This window comes from Varanus komodoensis, unplaced genomic scaffold (assembly GCF_004798865.1).
Source record: "Varanus komodoensis strain SLA01 unplaced genomic scaffold, ASM479886v1 scaffold3, whole genome shotgun sequence".
In the NCBI taxonomy this organism is placed as follows: domain Eukaryota; kingdom Metazoa; phylum Chordata; class Lepidosauria; order Squamata; family Varanidae; genus Varanus; species Varanus komodoensis.
In genome coordinates, this window is record NW_025335761.1 from 46,130,552 (window position 1) to 46,149,684 (window position 19,133).

General features: G+C 41.4%; 2 protein-coding genes across 5 annotated transcripts; one reads left to right on the top strand and one right to left on the bottom strand.

The window, feature by feature from the left end:
• The first annotated feature begins 4,268 nt into the window (after nucleotides 1-4,268).
• TMEM251 (transmembrane protein 251) lies at nucleotides 4,269-12,848 on the top strand. Of its 4 annotated transcripts, none has more exons than XM_044436389.1 (3): nucleotides 4,269-4,425; nucleotides 4,628-4,815; nucleotides 11,974-12,848. In XM_044436389.1, the coding sequence occupies exons 2-3, from the start codon at nucleotides 4,772-4,774 to the stop codon at nucleotides 12,383-12,385; spliced, it is 456 nt and encodes a 151-aa protein (XP_044292324.1). In that variant the 5' UTR covers nucleotides 4,269-4,425; nucleotides 4,628-4,771; the 3' UTR covers nucleotides 12,386-12,848. The 4 variants fall into 4 exon arrangements, with proteins under 4 accessions (XP_044292324.1, XP_044292326.1, XP_044292325.1 ...); XM_044436391.1 differs by having other exon boundaries at nucleotides 11,980-12,848; XM_044436390.1 differs by lacking the exon at nucleotides 4,628-4,815.
• A 4,631-nt stretch (nucleotides 12,849-17,479) lies between these two features.
• GON7 (GON7 subunit of KEOPS complex) lies at nucleotides 17,480-19,130 on the bottom strand. Its single transcript, XM_044436393.1, has 2 exons — nucleotides 18,841-19,130; nucleotides 17,480-17,763 (listed from the first exon to the last, which is right to left on the bottom strand). The coding sequence occupies exons 1-2, from the start codon at nucleotides 19,025-19,027 to the stop codon at nucleotides 17,651-17,653; spliced, it is 300 nt and encodes a 99-aa protein (XP_044292328.1). The 5' UTR covers nucleotides 19,028-19,130; the 3' UTR covers nucleotides 17,480-17,650.
• Nucleotides 19,131-19,133: the final 3 nt, after the last annotated feature.

Sequence of the window (19,133 nt, forward strand, 5' to 3'; positions counted from 1 at the left end):
AGACTGCAAACCATGGTAACCACACAGGGTTGCTTGCCTTGTTGTGTGAATGCAACAAGGACAGCTGTAAAAGCGCAACTGCAAAAGACCACCTTTAAAAAAAAGGAATTCAAATGTTGTTGTTGTTAGTCGTGAAGCCGTGTCCGACCCATCGCAACCCCATGGACAACATTCCTCCAGGCCTTCCTGTCCTCCACCAACTCCCAGAGTTCACCTAAGCTCACAGCAACTGCTTCAGTGACTCCATCTAGCCACCTCATCCTATGCCATCTCCTCCTTTTTTTGCCGTCAATTGTTCCCAGCATTAGGCTCTTCTCCAGGGAGTCCTTCCTTCTCATTAGGTGGCAAAAATATTTGAGTTTCATCTTCAGTATCTGGCCTTGTAAAGAGCAGTCAGGGTTGATCTCCTCTAGGACTGACCAGTTTGATCGCCTCGCGGTCCAAAGGACTCGCAGGAGTCTCCTCCAGCACCACAATTCAAAGACCTCAATCCTTTGGTGCTCAGTCTTCCTTATGGTCCAGCTTTCACAGGCATACATTGCAACTGGGAAAATCATAGCCTTGATTATACACACTTCTGTCGGAAGGGTGATGTCTTTGCTTTTTAGTATGCTGTCTAGATTTGCCATAGCTTTCCTCCCATGGAGCAAGCGTCTTTTAATTTCTTGCAGTCCCCGTCTGCCGTGATCTTGGAGCCCAGGAAAATAAAATCTGTCACTACCTCCATTTCTTCCCCATCTATTTGCCAGGAAGTGAGAGGACCGGATGCCATGATCTTAGTTTTCTTAATGTTGAGTTTCAAGCCAACTTTTGCACTCTCCTCTTTCACCCGCATCAAGAGGCTCTTTAGTTCCTCTTCACTTTCTGCCATTAGAATGGTCATCTGCATATCTGAGGTTGTTGATATTTCTCCCAGCAATCTTAATTCCAACTTGTGATTCATCTTGCCTTGCCCCATAAATCTTACATTCCAGGTTCCTATGGAGTATAGATCTTTGCAGCATTGGACTCTCCTTTCACCACCAGATACATCTGCAACTGAGTGTCCTGTTGGTTTTGGCTCAGTCACTTCATTCTTTCTGGCGTTACTAATACTAGCCCTCTGCTCTTCCCCAGTAGCACCTTCTGATCTGAGGGGCTCATCTTGCGGCATCATATCTTTTTGCCTTTTGGTACTGTCCATGAAGTTTTCATGGCAAGGGTACTGGAGTGGGTTAACATTTCATTCTCCAGCTGATCACGTTTTGTCAGAGCTCTCTGCCATGACCTGTGTGTCTTGGGTGGCCCTGCACAGCATAGCTCATAGCTTCATTGAACTACACAAGCCCCTTCGCCACGACAAGGCAGTGATTCATGAAGGGGGAATTCAAATACAATTGTGCAATTTTCAGTGGTTCTTCACCCACAAAATTATCCACATTACGTTTTTTGAAGGTAAAACAAAAAATGGTGGTGAAAGAAAAGGGGCAGTGATCAGAGCAGGGAGGAGGTTACAAGATGGATTCTGCCATGATAGCCACCTGGGATACATGCTGCAGCTGGATAGAAGACTGAACAGGAAGGAGAGGGAGAACAACCTTGGGTAAGTCTGATGGTCTGTGGATCATAGTGTGGGTTGTTCAGTGACCACTTAACACTGCCCCCACATAACTTATTTGCAGGGTGGCTTAACATGATGTGCAAATGCAAAATTTGTGAAATTTGCTGCCTGTTTCAATGAGCATGGGAGTTATCTACACCTCACGAGGCATAATTTCTGGCTATTGAGAATGCTCAGGACGCATTGCTGACTCTTGTTCATAAGTAAAGGGACAAATGCTTGGACAGAATGACTCAGACTAAATGAAACAATCACAGTACTTCCTGTTAAATTGAAAACAGAGATAAAGGGACAGAGACATGGTCACAGAAGAGCATAGAGAATACTGCAACATTCCAACCTGCATTATTTATCTATGATAATTTTTTAATATTGCTTCACATTGCTATGGAAGTGGCACTCAACAAATCAAAACAGGAAATAAATAAAAATAAAGGCAGAAACATTAATAAGAGTTGCTGGAATGTATTCATTAGTCAGGATATGCTTGCTTGCAAAGAAACATCTACAAATGCTGAAAACAAAGGAACTGTTGCGAATGGTAGCACCAAACACATGTAGAGATTTAGTAGATCTTTAAACACAACTACCCTTTATTACTATACAACAAGCCTGACAAAACTTCTAGAAGCTGCTGCAGCACGCAAACTGCATCTGCTCAGTTGGGACAAAACACTAACACTTAACTACAGTGCCCCCGGCACACTTAACTGGAATGTAAGTGCATGTCTGATCTCAGCTGGAAAGGTTTTCCATAGGATAGGAAGCAACAAACTAGAAGCCCTTCTCTTGGTGGGTATTCCAACCCAAGCTGGCCCATGTCATGTGGCAGCATTCAAACAAAAACCGTAAGTAATTCTTAACCTTTTCCATTTCTATGGGATAAGAGCAGGGGATATTAATGATTCCCTATGCCAGTGGGGCACCTCACCAATTACAACTTTTTATTATATATTTCATGTCTATATTCCCCCATAGCTGAAACTTTCCAGGTAATTTACAGAAGTTCATGGAAACAATGCAATAGAATATCACAAAATCTTTTCTTTAAATATAACATTTATAAGCAAAATCAAACCAGCTGAAAAACAGCTTTTCTTTTCATTCTGCTAGGAACTTTCCGTTGTGCTGGACTCTACCCCGAGAACAGATTCTTTCCCACAAGGCACCATGGATGGTTCCTGTCAAGCTGAGAAGCCAGAATGGATGAGGAGCTGTACACACACCAGAGCCACCACCCTTTCCTGATAAAAAGAGGTACAGAAACAGGATCATCTCTGTATCTTATTATGCAATTGTTTTGCTTTTTGTGTATTGATAATATATGCATACTGTACAATATTGTAGTAGAGACCTATATTTGCAATGGTAGATATTCATAAAGTCTTTAGCAGCTTTTGCATATATAGGAACATGTGAACTGCCTTATATGAAGTCAGACTGGTCCACCTGGCTCAATATCATCAACACTAACTGGCAACTGAGAGCATTTTTAGTCTATTGTATTAAAAATGCATTACTTATTAATGTTTTGTAAAAGCAAGATTATGGTGTTCTCTAGGAGCTTCTCCCTTCATAAGCAGATTATAGGTGGTTAGATCATAGAACAAATTAGACAATTTAAATATTTGGAGATCTTTTTCCACTCTTGATTCTTGGCTGACCACCCATTAGACCCTTGCTATACAATCAACATCTAATTGCCCCAAAACTAGTTTATTTTTCTACTAGAGGGGGACAGCTTATTCCTGCTGAACTCCAAGTGTTTAAGACTAATGTGTCTAAGGCTCTAAGTGCTGTTTGGCATTTCAGTGTGTATTTGAGGTTTTTATTCTGCTCTAGAATAAATACTTTCAGGCTTTCTGCAAACACAAGCGATATATTTTTCTACTTTCTTTGGAGTACCTAATTGTATGCCACCAATGGTCTTAAGTTTGAGTTTCTCAAGGAAGCCCAGCACAAAATGGCTTGCTCCTGCCACTGCTGGGAAGCCTCAGATACCTGCCTAAAAGTGCTGACTGGGCACTTTTCAGCAGCTGATCCTTTCAGTGTTCGGCAAGAGAAGAAATGGGGGAAGATGGCTCAGGACCTCTGCTGTAGCCAGTTTTGGAGCGTATCAGGGGCCCAGGAAAAGGTGCCACTCTGCATGGCTTATAAGCCACCAGTGGCTTATCATGTTGTGCCAACCCACTCATTGTATCGCCCCCGAACCATTTTTTTTCCCAGCCAAACCTTCATTTTCCCACACGCTCTCATTTTCCCTTGTATAGCCAGCTGCAAAACTTTCTACTTTTCATTTCTCATATAACTTAAATTTTCCAGTTTTCTGCATTGGGTAATTTCTCGATCTTTCTACGTCCCCTAATACTTCTTTGTTGGCTACTCTCTCCATCCATGAAATGTGCAACATCCTGCACATACAATATCAGCACACAATGCACATGCTAATTTTACGTTTTTGTTACATATTAGACTTTTCATCTTTAAAAAAAAAAACGTCCTCCATGCCGCCTCCGCTGGAACTTATTAGCCCCGCGTCGAAAATAACCCGGAAGTTCGCTCTGCAGGCGATAGAGCTCTGCCTCCCTGTGGCGGCGTGAAGCGAGACGTCGCGCGCCGCCCGGATATAGTGCTCGGAGTGGGCGGGGCTTGTCCTGGCGACGGAAGCGATGGCCGGGCGTCCGCGCTGGAGGGACCCGGAGAGCGGCGCGAGGTGTGAGGCGCCCGCTCCGCCCTCGCGTCGGCCAGGGGCAGTCGGCTGATGTGATTGAGCGGCCTCGTTGCCTCTTCCCGTTGTTTGTGCCTGTGTTTCCCGGCAGAGGAAGGTGAGAGCTGGCCCGGGCTGCAGGAGCAGCCTCGCCGGTGCGGGTTTGAGGGAAGAGGCTGGCCGGCCTGCCGAGGCAGGCTGATGCGGGAACCGGTTTGTGAGGGATGGCACTGCTCAGTGTCTGGAGAAAGTGGGGCCGGGGCTGCAGTGTGGCTGGAAACGCCTCCTCCTTCGCTCCTTTCTTTTTCTTCTTTTTTTAGATCTCTAGCAGCTTTTCCTTCTCCACCGTCGCCCCAATTTCGGGGGCTCTCGGTGGTGAGGGAAATGCACTCTGCATCTGCTCAGGAGCCCGCTCGTTTGTTTTGCATGTACCCCAAAATGGAACTCTACTGCTGTGGGAACGGATGCTGGATTGGCTGATTGTGCCTCCGAAGGAGAGGAAGAAGTGGTAGGAGCAGGTTTTGCCAATGTTGGGGGAATGATATGTGCCTGCGCTTGCAGCTGTTTTTTAAGTTTCCGCTCTGAAAGGGTGATTCCTCCGTTGTAAACCGGTCGATGGCAACTTCCTTCCCTTTGCTCTGAGGAAGTAAAGAAGATGCATAGCACGCACCCCTACAGAGCTCTGGATCAGATTTAAGTTCTGGATGCTGGAGAATGCAGAGGAAGTACTTGAGAGAGAAGTGATACTGAATGAGAGGAGTCTCCAGAGTTGGGGCATAGCGTAGAGAGAAGCAGATTGTCTTACTGACTTCTAGGCTGGATTTCTTTTGCCAGTGGTTGACTGGCAAAAGAAGGTGCTCCCGTCTGTTGATTTAAAGCACCGCATTCCTAGCAGCAGCTGCACATCCCGTTTGTAATACTGGTGTTGAATGGGTGACTGTCTAATTATGTGCAGTGCAAACATTAGAAATGTTCTTGGTCTTTAAATAATTGTAAGCAGCTGGGTTAGGATGACATTTTTTGTTTGAGTTTAAATTTTAAAAAAGCAATATAAAACAAACTTTACAGTAAATATTGCTGGTTCCAGTTCTTCATACACTTCCTAGTCCTTTCATGGAAAGGCTACTTCAAAATAGGTAGGCTTGAAGCTTTAATCTTTTTTTAATTTATAAATACTTAAAGGAGTTCTAGAAGTTGTAGAATTTATTATATCTAACAAGCATAGGATTGCACCTTTTGCTATTTATAACAGTCAGCCAAAAAGGATTTTAAAATAGCTTATAAGATAAGAAATAAGATTGCTTGCAGGCTTATAAACTAAAAGACATGACACAAAAGGAAAGGGGATTGGAGGGCAGGGATTATGCACTGGTTTCTTACCAGCAAAGATAGGCCAGTATTGAATCCAGGTATTGTAGATAAAAGGTGAGACTGATCCCACCTCAGTATGGAAGTGAACAAAAAGTAGGCAAGAGTTCCACTTGTGAGCCTCTGGACAGTTTCCAGTTGAGTGTCCCATGCCTGCTGGTTGGTAGGAGTTTTAGGCTGATACGACAATGTACTTCTCATGTATTTAAGGACTAGTGCATATTTAAGATTACTTGACATGGCTAAGTTATGCTTTAAATATTTAGAGTTTTTGTATAGTTATATCTTAGCTGTGTAGAATTACATTCCTTCCACAATTTAAAACATATGAATGGACCACAGGAATTCTAGTAAAAAAAAAGTAGCAAGTTTGAAGTCTGCCTTCCTTGCCCACGTGACTGTGACTGCAGTTAAGTTTTGAAGTTGGGACTTTCAAACGCAGTGACCTGATTTGTGACAACTCACAGTATGTTTCGCAATTGTCCTGGCTTGCATATAAGAATAACCCAAAGTACAGGTTGACTGCAGTTTATGTGAAAAGCCTACATTGTGATTTAACTGTAGGTTGTTGGAGTGTGGTCCTATACATGCTGGTGTATCGTAGGGGTTCTGTCTGTCTAAACATGAATCCTCAGTTGCTGTAACATACCACCAGTTCAATAATGTGAACTTAAACTTGTATAAGTACATTAGGTACAATAACTTACCCAAAAACATTGACCTTGTATAGCATTTATCATCTATCTTCTATGGGTGTTTATCATCTTTTAGCATCTACTAGCAAAAATTTGTTTAGAGTTGCACTGTAGATCAGACTTGCCTGACCTGTATTGCAGCCTGTCAAGGTACCTGGGGCTCCAGTATCTACCTTAACTGACTAGTGCTTCAGAGTTTTTCTTGAAGCAACATTTTTAAAAGTAATTAAAGAAGTTTTTACAGCTATGTAAGCATAATCGAATGAACCTCATAGCCTGATTTCTTAAATTTCTTATATAGTAGGGTGACAGATGTTTGGTAATGGTAGTCTAAACATGTAAAAACAATTGCCTTTATGAGTTAAACCAAGATCTATTAATTCAGTATTCATTTTCCAAAAGTGGCCACCCAACACTTCTGGAAATGCGAAAGAAAGGCATTTTCCTGCCTCCTACCATTTGTATGGGGAGGCTTGAGCACTATTATTGCTAATACCCAATGATTTAACCTGGAAGAAATGCAGAATTAGACCAATTAAAACTTATCCAACAGAATGTTATCAGAACTACTGTGATTAAAGATCAGGGCCTGTACAATTATTGATACATAATCTCTAACTTGTGTTAGATGGTAAGAGTTTCAAAAATGTTCGAGTTTGGTTCTCTCACATCTGCATATTGGTTTTCTAAATTCAGTTGTGGTAGTGATTTGAAAACAAGGCAGTAAATACTTTTGATTTAACAGTGAACTAAAGTGTAGGCAAGAGTTGTTAAATGTGGGTTGTGCTTTATATACTTAGCAAAGGGGAAGCTTTGTCAGTAACTGCTAGATCCTTCTGATATCTGAATTTAGCTAATGGTTGCAGGGGGCAGGTTGGTTATATTCTGTATTCTGAACTACATGTGACTGCAAATCTCATGGTTGAACTAGAGTGAGTGATATCGACAGCCATGTGATTCTTAGTTGGCAGCAATATGTAGTTTTTTGTGTTGATAAGAATGTGGTAGATTATAGTTAAAAGCAAGTTCTACAAGTTTTACTGCTGCTAAAAGATGAACATTCTTTCTGTAACTTTGCTTAAGTACAATGTAGTACTGTTAAGTGTTCCCAACTTACCTGAATGATCTTGACCCTGTAGTTGTGCCTCAGGACTTCTGATAAAACGGAGTATGCTTCAAATGTTTTGGACTTCAGCTCCCATCAGCCCCAGCCAGCATGGCCAGTAGAATGCTGGGGATCATATTTCAAAACAACTGGAAGACACCAGAAACTAGTCTTTATTATGTGTTCCTTTGCAAATTTACAAGTAGAGTCTTAAATGGGTTTCAGCAGTTGCACTGCAAAGTAGTTAAATCTGCAGAATGTGCTTGCTCTCTCTGTCCATATTCAGATTTTCTACAACAGAAGAAATTTCTATTAATCAAGAAATATTTTTGTGTGTAGTTCTTGAACCACTCATTCAATGCCAGGGAATGAGCTCATTCACAGTAATTAAGACAACCAGATGTAACAGCAATTCCTTTATTCTGGGCATGCCTGGAAAAGGGGGCTATATCCTTTATAAAAGCAGGGTGTTACAGCTGTACAACAATCTATTGCTGTTGTGTTTGTTGAATCACTTGCTTGTGTTGTAGTAAAGAATCATTCTGCAGCAAGCTGACTGGGTAGAACCAGTAGGTTTTATTCAGTAGAACTGCTTGTTCTCAATACCCATTTCAGAAAACTGCTGGTATCGTGTGATGTGAGCATCTTCCTGTAAACTCATTAGCCATTGGCTGCTAAAGTGTTGGGAAGTGGGGGTGGGGTGTCACTTTCATCTCATCCTTTGCAGCACTCAGCTAAAACAGCACAGGTAGGCTGCAGCATAGCTGGAGCGTCTGTGAGAGGCAGTGTTAGGGATGATGGGAACTGCAGTCCAATGCGTCTGGAGGACAATGGGTTACTAGGATAGGCACTGCAGTACAAAATGCTTTGTACTTTACTGCTATGGTAGCTCATGGGATTTAATAATTTGTCAGCTGCTTTTTTCATAATCAACTATTGTCTTCCCCTGCCACCCCACCTTCAGGATAGGGGGCTGTCCATATTTGTTATATGTTCCAGAATGGGCATCTGCTGCTGCTAGCTCTTGAATTTTCTTGTCTAAAGCAGTTTATGCAGATGCAGATTTCAGCTTCTCATGCCCTCCTCAAGACAGAAGGTGACATTAGGGACATCTTGCAGCCACAATGAATACCACTGCTGAGGGACTACTGCTCTGAGTTTTTACTACTGCTTGGCTCCTTTCTAGGTCAGAGATGAGATAGGAAAAAACAGAAGTTGAAACCTTGGACTTATGGTTTTGTTCCTCCTTGAATGATATACTGGTAGTTAAGTTAGTGCTTATCATAACTCCCCATGTAGTTCACTTTTGGAGGAAGACCGGGTAAAGTCAGGACATCTAGTATGATATTTCTGAACTTTAGAAGGCAAAAGGAAGAAGTAGGCTGCAGTCTGGGGAATCTTTTAGTCAGGGCCTCAGACTTGCTTCTAGATTTGTCTAATTAATTCTGATATTGCACAAATGAGTCAAGAGAATAGAACTCCTGAGTAATCACCGGCCTGATTCAAAAGGCTGCTCAGTTTCTCCAGCATGTGAGTAGCCCCCATTATGTGATCTAGCACTCATGTGGAGATCTGGAGGACAAAAACAGGGAGGAAGAATCAAAGTGGGGGAGTTCTTGCCTTAGTCTTTCACATCAATACTCACGTAGATAAAGCTTAGTGAGAATCAGGCTCTACAAAAATACAGATCCTGCACTTTGTAATCTAGTTCTGCTTTCCAGAAAAAGCAGAACTAGAACAATTTTCAGAAAATTTTCCAATGCCCTAAATAATGTTCTCTAATTTAGCATATTTATTTGACTTATATTTACTCCCCAACAACATTCTCCATTCATAGGCATACCAGATATCTCATAATTAGTAACAGGAACTAATACTATAATCCATGTCAATTTTATGTGCAGTATAAATATACCAGCAGTGTTCCCAATAGCTAATAAAGTAGCTGAATTGAAATATTTGCTAAGGGATTACATTGATGGTGTGATATACTTTAATTGTTAAATTCCAGCACAAACTTTATGTGGAAATTATTTTATTAGAATATTTGTAAAAACATAAAGACAATAGCATATACTTACGATTGTTTATTATTTAAACAAAATTAATGTACCTGAAAGAATATCTTGATTTTAGGATACATACCTAGCTGATGAATCAACAGTTTAATCTCTTTAGCTTGGGTAACTATAGCACTGTCAGCTTTCCCCACTCTCTGCAGTGCTTATCAGTTCCATTTTGAGTTGGAAAAAAATCTGCTACAGAACAAGTAGTTGAACATTCTGTTTCAGAAAAGGAGAGAGGTGGGTCTGTGGGCACAGCCTGGGGCACTTGGGCAGGAGGATCTGTTGCCTGCAATGTCTGGTTTGTAGGATTCCATGTGCAGCTGGTTGGCCACTAGGTGAACAGAATGTTGAACTAGATGAACCCTTGGTTTGATGTTATTTAGTCACAAAGTCACATCTGACTTGTCACAGCTCCATGAACAACTTTCTTCCAGGCTCTCTTGTCCTCCAGCATTCCCCAGAGTCCATCCAACCCAACACTGACCACCCTAGTGACCCCATCCAGCCTCTGGATGGGGTCAACTTCTGCCATCACCTTCTCCTTTTGCCTCCAATCATTCCCATCAGGGTCTTTTCCAGTGAGTCCCTCCTTTTCATTAGGTGGCCAAAGTATTTGAGCTTCATCTTCAGTATCTGTCCTTCTAAAGAGCAGTCAGGGTTGATCTCTTTGCAGTCCAAGGGACTCTCAGGAGTCTTCAACACCACAGTTCAAAATTCAGTTACACAATTCAATTCAGTTCTTCGATGCTCAGCTTTCCTTATGGTCCTACTCTCACAGCCATACATTACAATTGGGAAAAACTTAGCTTTGACTATATGCACTTTTGTTGGCAGGATGATGTGTCTGCTTTTTAGTATGCTGTCTAGATTTGTCTTGGTTTGATATAACATGGCTTTTCTTATGTTCCTAAGTGAAGCAAACAGTAATCAGTCTTCATTTCTGTTTTCCTTCAGTTTTTTATCAACAAATGTTGGCAACAAAGGGCACACATGCCATGTTTAAGTCTGGCTCTGACCCAGCCACGAGTCAACTGCACTGAGCACAGGAAAGGGTTGTCATGCCCTATTTTTTCAGTTCCTTCATGGACAACTAAGCACTAGGGTTTGTTGTTGCTTTCCTTAGAAGACTAGCAGTTCACATCCTATATTTAGCCCATCTAATATGAATGACTGCAGTTTAGCAGCCAATACACGGAAAATCACAGAAGATGTGGAAGATTTTCTATAGAACACTATAGCATTCTTTTCCATGGAACTGTAACTCTGGGCACCAAGATTTAAGAAAGATGCAGAAAAAATAGACACAGTCCAGGGGAGGGCAGCAAAAATGATCTAGGGTTGTGGGAAACACTGCCCTATGAGGAAAAACTCATAGAACTGGGTATGTTCAGCCTTGAGAAGAATAAACTGAGGGCAGGGCTGGTATCACTCTATAAGTACCTTAAAGGCTGTCACAAAGAGGAAGGACAAGATCTCATTGATACCAGAATGTAGGGCACAGAATAAACACCTCAAGTTGCAACAACCCAGATTCAGGCTAGGTATCAGGAAAAAATTTCTCTCTGTCAGAGCAATGTGACAGTGGAACCAGCTGCCTAGAGAGGTCATGGGCTCTCCCACAATAGAGACATTTGAAAAGAAACTGGACAGCCATCTGACATCTGAGTGGGATGCGGTAAATTGGTGTCTGCAGTAGCAGGGAATTAGACCCGATGGCTTTCTTGGCCCCTTCCAACTCTACTATTCTATGATTCTATGTCTTTTTGCAATTGTGAAGGCTAGTTAAAGAGTAGTCTATGGAGTGTTTTGTCAGCTAGGAATCAGTGTTGCTATAACTTGAAAAATAGTTTATGACTGTATCCATGAGTTCTTTGCTCAGTTTCAGGCATGCATATCAATGGTGAAGGCAAATCTAGCATAAAACACCTGGTGTTATGCTTTATACTGATTGATACCGTGATCCATAGACAAGTTTATTTTGTCAGACTGGAACTGGAAAGATGTAGGTTTAAATCCCTGAATAACCTTGACATGTAGTCCAGGTAACAATTGCCTTTGATCCTTACCTGCTTTTCAGGGTTATACTTCACGGAGTTAAACCAATGTGATGTGGTGGGAAGAAATAACATATGTTGTATTGGCAGGCTAAAATTCTGTCAAAATAAAATTAAATTGGATTTACTGCAGAATAAGTACTTTGAAAATTGCAGTTTATATCTTTCTTCTTTCTGTGAACCACTTCCTCCCTGCTGAAAACAAAACACCTTGACCTTATTGTTTGATATTATACATCTTGTTGATCTCCACAGGGAGAGGTTAAAAAAAACAAAATAGGTTTTGAAAAACAGTGCCTTAGCAATGCTAATCCAATCTTATCCTACAACATGCTGATGCTTTCTCTACACTGCTTAATAATTATCTTTGTTTTTAAGGTGCAGAGCATGGAGAATGATGAACTTCCGTCAGAGGATGGGATGGATTGGTGTGGGATTGTATCTAATAGCAAGTGCAGCAGCATTTTACTATGTCTTCGAAATCAATGAGACTTACAACAGACTAGCACTGGAGCATATTCAGCAGCCCCCTGAGAAACTCAGAGAAGAAACCACTTGGATGCACTCCTTAAAAACACGACTGCTATCTGTACCCTTTTGGCTGTGGGCCATTATCTTTTTAATCCCCTATTTACAGATGTTCTTGTTTCTGTACTCATGTACAAGAGCTGATCCCAAAACAGTGGGTTATTGCATAATTCCTATCTGCTTGGCTGTTGTTTGCAACCGTCACCAAACGTTTGTGAAGGCCTCCAATCAAATCAGCAGACTGCAGCTGATTGACACTTAAGTCGTTCTGCTCTTTTCCATGAACAGTTTTAGAGAATCAGAAGATGGCTGGCTGTTTCAATTGAACATATGAATGGAACTTGAAATTCTTTTTGTCCATGTTAACTACTGAATAGAGCATCTATCTTTTTAAAAGGTTGATTTTAAGTATTGGTGCGTTCTATTTGCTGAAATAACAGTCTTCTTTGAAGCTAGAGGGTGACTTTTTCATATTTGCCTTATGATGCAGAATTTCTACACTATCCTGGAAGTTTTTGTGGGGAAATGTATATGAAACCTTCACTGTGTGCTCCCTCCCCAGCCCAGCCCTAACTCTTCAAGCTTCCCCTAAGAGGAGAAATGGTGAAAAATGACTTTTCTTTTGTTATAATGTGTACAATTTGGAATGATCATAAAAGTGGCATTTGAGACATTGTGCTTTCTCTTTTAATAATGTTGCACTCAATAAAACAGAACTCCATTCACACACGACTAAAAGAAAATGATCCTTTTCTTGTTTTTCCTACTTTTTCCTAACATCTATCCAGTAAAGCAATAATCAAATATTATGGCCAAATGTTAATAATAAACAATTTGATACATCAACACAATCAGCTGAAGTTGGTTGTTAAAGAAGGTTGTAAGTTAATTTAATTTTCAGGGAGGCTTGATACTTTAAAAGAGGAGTGGGGGACATAGTGCCCAGACAGATATTGGAGTTAAACTATCATCGTCCCTGAAGATTTGCCATGCTGTGCCTGATAAGGCATTGAAGTCAACACCTGGAGGGGCAAGGTTCCTGCTCCTGTCTAAAGTATAGTCCCATGCAAATATCCACACTGTGAGGTGCTAGTCAACCTCTCAATTACATGGCACCTGAAATCTGTAACATATACCACAATATAGCATGGAAGCATTTTTCTGTGGTCCATACTGGATATCAGTGTTAGAACATGTTATCAATCTCTAGTCTTTGCACTTGACAGGAATGTGGACACAACAAGAAGCCCAAGAGGCTGATCTAATGAGGACAGTCACAAAAGCATTCTGCTTGTTCCCAGATTTTCATCCTGGCATGTTCTTCCCTTCACTCTTTAAATAATAGCATATTGTAAGCAAGCTGCCAAAATGGGGGTGGGGGAGACTTATTTGTAAATTGCTTTAGTTTGGTTGTCTCACAAGTTGAAAGGCAGCTGCCTGTTTATCTACCCATTATACATATTGTGAGTGCTGAACTCTGGGAAGGTGGACTGGAAATAAGCCCTTCTCCTGGGAAGAGAGATCTGATTTCTGTGATTTCAACACAGAAATGCATGTTGAAAAAGAAAACAAATCTTTTCTTTAGTTGTCTGCAATGCTTTCTATAGAATTATTTTTCAGGGGCCCAGAACAGTTTGGGGCAATATTTATGTGTATCTGTTTGCTCTGTCCATTTTGGCATCTTGAGTCATGCATGTGTATGAAAAGTTAAATAAGATGCAGAGTAAAAACAAGCACTAGTATGCAAAAAAAGGCAAGTGTTGGAAAATACCACTCCTTTAATATATTTAAAATCCCAGAACTGGCTTCTGCTAATTTGTGTTTGATGTATTGATCTCAGAAAGCTAGTAACATTGAAGAAGCTTATCTGGAAAGCCTTCAAAAGAAAATTTTAAAAAAGAATGTTAATGGAGCTGGGTATTGTTTAAACTGCTTTTGAAAAGGAAGTAAGTATAATCTGTACCATCAGAAATAGAATGCCTTTCAGAGTTTTTTGGGCAGTACATAGTGGCTTAATTTCATTAGGGATGAAGGAATGAAAACATGTTTTAATGTATCTTTTGAGGATTCCGTGTAAACATTCTATTTGTTCATAACAGTAACAAAGTTTCCATTTTGTAGACTTTGTTAGACAATATTGCTTATATTAATACAGTTGACATGAAGTAAGTTCTTCTGAATAGAGTGCTATTGGAAACAATATTACATTGCATTTATATCACAATTTTTTCCTCTTACGAGGAACCCAAGGCAGCTTATATCGTCCCATTTTATCCTCAGAACAACAACCCTGTCAGGTAAGTTAGTTTGTGGGACTGACCAAGTCAGTGAATTTCATGGCTGAATGGGGACTAGAACCTGATCTCCCAGGTCCCCAGTCTAACTATAAAGTGTGTTGTTATGCTGTCAGTGTCTGCAGAAATCCTGTTACCTTCAGGGCTACTTCAGATATATCTGCAATATGCGGCATTGCTGAAAAGTTCTTATCAATGCTGATACGCTATTATTCCAAGCCTATTATTACAAGCTAACATCCAATCAGCTTGCAGTACCTGTGTGCTAACAACTTGCCACTCAAGAATAAGGACTGTCACATAAGTGCATGTTTGGCATGTGAACCAGCTAACGAGCCCTGTGCTTAATCTGCTACTTGCAATGCCACCAGCATATGAATCATAGTGGGTCCTACTGCCTTGAAGAATAAGGAATTATGATAGCACAAGTTAGGAATGCTTATGTACCTACAGGGCAAGTAGAATTAATTTAAGCAATGTTCTCAGTACGATTTCCCAGTGGCACATCTGTTGTACTTCTCAGGGAGTATCCAACTGCCCCTCTGTTAGTACACAGAGAAAGGATTAATTTTACAATATATTTGAGTATCAAGCTATGTAAGTCTTAAAGGGAAAAACAAATTGGCTGCCAGGTTTTGAGTGGACTCCCTTGCTAGCTCACAGAAAAGAACCCTTTTTGTAATGCTAACATTTCTATTTGAGCCAACTTCTCCTTTCCTCTTTCTGTTGCCACTTTACATTTCTAATTGGAACCTTTGCTGCTATTGTTCCTTGCCTGAATTTAAAATTCCCGAAGTTACATTATCAAACTTCATTCTTGATTACAGGCCAACATCTCATTAGACAGCCTAGTCTACTAACTCATTGTTACAATTAAACTCTAGAGCCTTCATTGTGGGTGGACTCTTTTTCAGCCTTGTTTTTGAAGCAGTACATACAAAGCAGAGTATAAAATACAACAATAAAAAATAACCATATCCTGTTACGTATTGTGAATATCAAAGCACAGCTTGGATTCTAGACTATAGGGCAAGCAATGGTTTGATGTGATATCTGAATACACCCTAAGCAAGATGGTTGGTGGCCAGTTTGCAGGGGATGCTGTATAAGGCGAGACTGAGGGAACTGGGTCTCTTCAGCCTAGAGGAGACTCAGAGGGGATATGTTGGCAACATACAGGTATGTGAGGGGATGTCACATGGAGGCGGGTAGAGACCTGTTCTCCCCTGCAGAGGAAGGCAGGACGCGCTCCAATGGAGCAAAGTTCAGGGATCCAAGGTTCCATTTAGATGCCAGAAGCACTTCCTGACAGTTAGGATCCCGAGGATATGGAATGAGCTTCAGTGGGAGGTGGTTGAGGCCCCATTGGTGAGGGTATTCAAAGATAGACTAGACATGCACATGGTGGACTTGTCATGAGCAGAGCTGGGAGTCACACTAGATGGCCTGGGAGGCCCCTTCTGACTCACTCTGTTTCTATGTTTCTTCTTACATAAAGAGGCAAGGGGCAGGTTCACACAGAATGAAAGCCTCAGTGGAAATTATGGAGGCATGGCTTATTATCATGTCTGAACCCAGCATCCATGCTGAAGCACAGTATGTTTGGTTTTCATGAAACCACATGGAAAAGCAACAGCTTGTTGTAAGGTTTCTTCACGGCTTGATTTTCAGTCTGAATCCAGTTGCCAGTTTACCATAGTTTCCACATTTCTGCCCTAGCTTGGTGGCAGGACTGCCCGTACCTGGAGCAGATAATTCTGTCTCTATTTTCCACTATTCTGTTCAGCCTGGCAACTGCTGTCACAGAGCCTGCCACAGTCTTCTGACTGGTTGCCGTGCACTGCTTTTTCCCTCTGTCGCTTTTTCAATACCCACCTGTAGGTTTGGAATCTCAGTGGAAGCAGGGCATCACTGTGTGAGACACTGTGTAATTAAGGAGACAAGGCTTAGGCTTGAATGCTTCCCTCACAGACTGCCATAGGTGAAAAACAGAAAGCTGCTGCTTCCATTTACAAGTAATTACAGCTTAATTTTATGTATGAACCCTAAGCTGTAGATACAATTAAGCATTGTTTAGAAATGCTTGTTTTGGTAAGCCATAGTTAAGAGTAACCATGTTTGTCTGGGTTCAGATGTAATGCTAAACTGCAAAAAAGGAAGGACCTGATAAGCGCGCGGCTTGTTCACATAATACAGTTAAGGCATTGTGTTCCATCTGAATGCAGTCTCTTTATTATGTAGAAATGGTACATGATTGATAGAAAAACCCAACATTTGTATACTTTCATTCATGATATGTCGTATTTATAGTACTTGCTACCCCTTGCCACTAGAAAAAAGGCAGGGTAGGTGGGCAGGCTCAAAATCTCCCTAAGTTAAGACATGTCATTGAATTGTACCTTGCATTATCCCCGCCTCACATCATGGGATGACATATCTGAAGGCCAGTATAGAAATGCTTTAAAAATTCTATTACATTTTGTGTTAAGAAGTTCAAGTAACTTACAGGGCAGCAACCCTAACATCCGGTTTTATCCAAAGAATGCTGTAGTTGCCAATCTTTCTTGCCCCAAATCAGTCTTTTTGTTGCAAAAAGCACATGCTCCTTCCCAACATTCACTTACTCTGTCTCACTCTTCTGAAGGGAAATGCTGAACAGGGAAGAGGGCATGTCTCCTCCTCTCCCCCTCTGTCTTTCCTGCTCTGGAACATAAAAGATCAGCAGTTTCTAGGTGGGCCTGTTTGACCCTACATGACTAAAACAGTTTGTCTTGTTCACACAGATGCCAAGCAAATCCTACAGAACTGCTCAAACAATTGCTCCCCACTTCTCCAGCTTTCGTTTTGGAGGAGAACTATCTACTTATCATGCTTGCCATGGTGAGCAAATATACTGGAGCTCATGTACTGAAAACTTTAAAAAACTCTCAGAATTAAATAGTCATCTTAAAATAGTACAGCCATCTCATACATATTTGTGTGAGCCATCCCGAGGCTATATAACAAGGGGACGGCATACAAAAACTTTAAATAAATAATAAATAAAATAAATACACATGCCATTTTATTTCAAACCATTTTTTAATTTCAAATGATAAACTGGTATCTTCTCTTTCATAATTAGTAACAGAAATAATTAAAAGGCCAGTGTTTCTAACAGAAAAAACCCAGCATATATCCTGTAGGAAAAGTTGTCTGTAGAATAAAATTCAAATGCTTTAAAAAAGATGTTTTTATGAGGAGTTTGTTTTTGTCCGTTTTAATGGTGGTCCACTAGGGCATGCTTTGACATTAACTTGATTTTCTTCCTCATCTTCATCCTGGTCATCTTCATCTTCTTCATCACCTTAAAATTTTAATCAGATCAATTGGCTAATTTTATATAAGAAAAAATACAAAAGCCTGTCAGATTTTCATTCTACATTTATTTTAGAATTCTGACATACAATTTTGATGTAAGCAAATACTTTATTACTTATACTTACGGGTGCAATCCTATACATACTTAGATTGAAAAGGCCTTACAACCACTAGCATTCACTTGTCAGCAAAGATGTAGGACTAAATATGCAAAGGAATGTACCCTGTGCAGCTATACATTTGGTGTATCCCAATCCTTCCCAGTCTGGTGTCCTCCTGATGCTTCAAACTTCAGCACCCATCAGTTCCTGCCAGTATGGCCAATGGACAGAAATGGGGAATTTTATTCCAAAACAGCTGGACAACACCAGGTTGGTGAATTTGAGTGTAGTCACTAATTCCCGGCACCCTGGTTTTGTTAGAACAATGGTTTTTAGTGTCAGAGGATGGCAAGATAGTGGTAAAAGGATGGACTTCTGTAAAATACACATGATTTAAGGGATACGCAAAATGCTCTTATAAAAGATCTGTCAATAGCCCTTACCTTAGGCCTAGGTTATGCATTGAGTAGATGGGAATAAGGTGGCCGGATGGACAATGGCACTTAAAAATTCTGGGCATGAGGCAACACTTTTTTAAAGCATTTTTAGCAAGAAGAGCATCCTCCCTTCAAGCAAAGAACTAGCAGAGCAAACAGTAGGCTCTTTCTCCCTTTAAAAATAATTTTCAGGTAACTATTTACATGAAGGCGCATCCAAAAATGCAAATTGGAGTAGAACAGACCATTCTACCATTATATCCCGTCTTTCTTAAGTAGGTTTGAAAGAGGTCCGGACAAATTCATGGGGAAATGGTCTACCGACGCATAACCACCTGAAGACCTCCACGTACAAAGGGAAGGCAACATCTCTAACACCAAACCCTTAGAAGCTGGGCACTCAAACAAGAGAGGGAGGTCTCCCCGCATGCACGCGCTAATCAAGACACGGGATTTGGGGCCTATTCCTCTGCCTTCCCGTGAGGGAGAATTCACGCCTCAGTCGGGGCCTGAAGAGCCGCTCACCTCGCCGGCCAGCGCGATCGCCAGAAGCACTCTCCTGCTCCACCAGAGGGCCCAGCAGCGCGCTCACTTGCTCTCGCAGCTGAGCCAGGCCGGCGACGAGGCTCCGCAGCTCTCCCTGAGGCTCGCAGCGAACCCGCAACGGCCACCTCAGCCCATTCCGATCGGTGAGTTCCGCCCGCAGCTCCATCGTTCCCTTCCCGCTGGAAGCAGGCGACCAATCGGATCGCAGGCAAACCGGAAGCGCCGGGCAAGAGCCCAGCAGCCTTCAAGTCCCGCCTGCTGAAGTCCCGCTC

Excerpts from the sequence above, each read along its gene's own strand:
- TMEM251 (XM_044436389.1), top strand. The coding sequence starts at position 4,772 with ATGCTGGATTGGCTGATTGTGCCTCCGAAGGAGAGGAAGAAGTG. Across the intron at positions 4,816-11,973 it reads CCGAAGGAGAGGAAGAAGTG|GTGCAGAGCATGGAGAATGA; the intron begins GTAGGAGCAGGT and ends TTTGTTTTTAAG.
- GON7 (XM_044436393.1), bottom strand. The coding sequence starts at position 19,027 with ATGGAGCTGCGGGCGGAACTCACCGATCGGAATGGGCTGAGGTGGCCG. Across the intron at positions 17,764-18,840 it reads CGATCGCGCTGGCCGGCGAG|GTGATGAAGAAGATGAAGAT; the intron begins GTGAGCGGCTCT and ends TAAAATTTTAAG.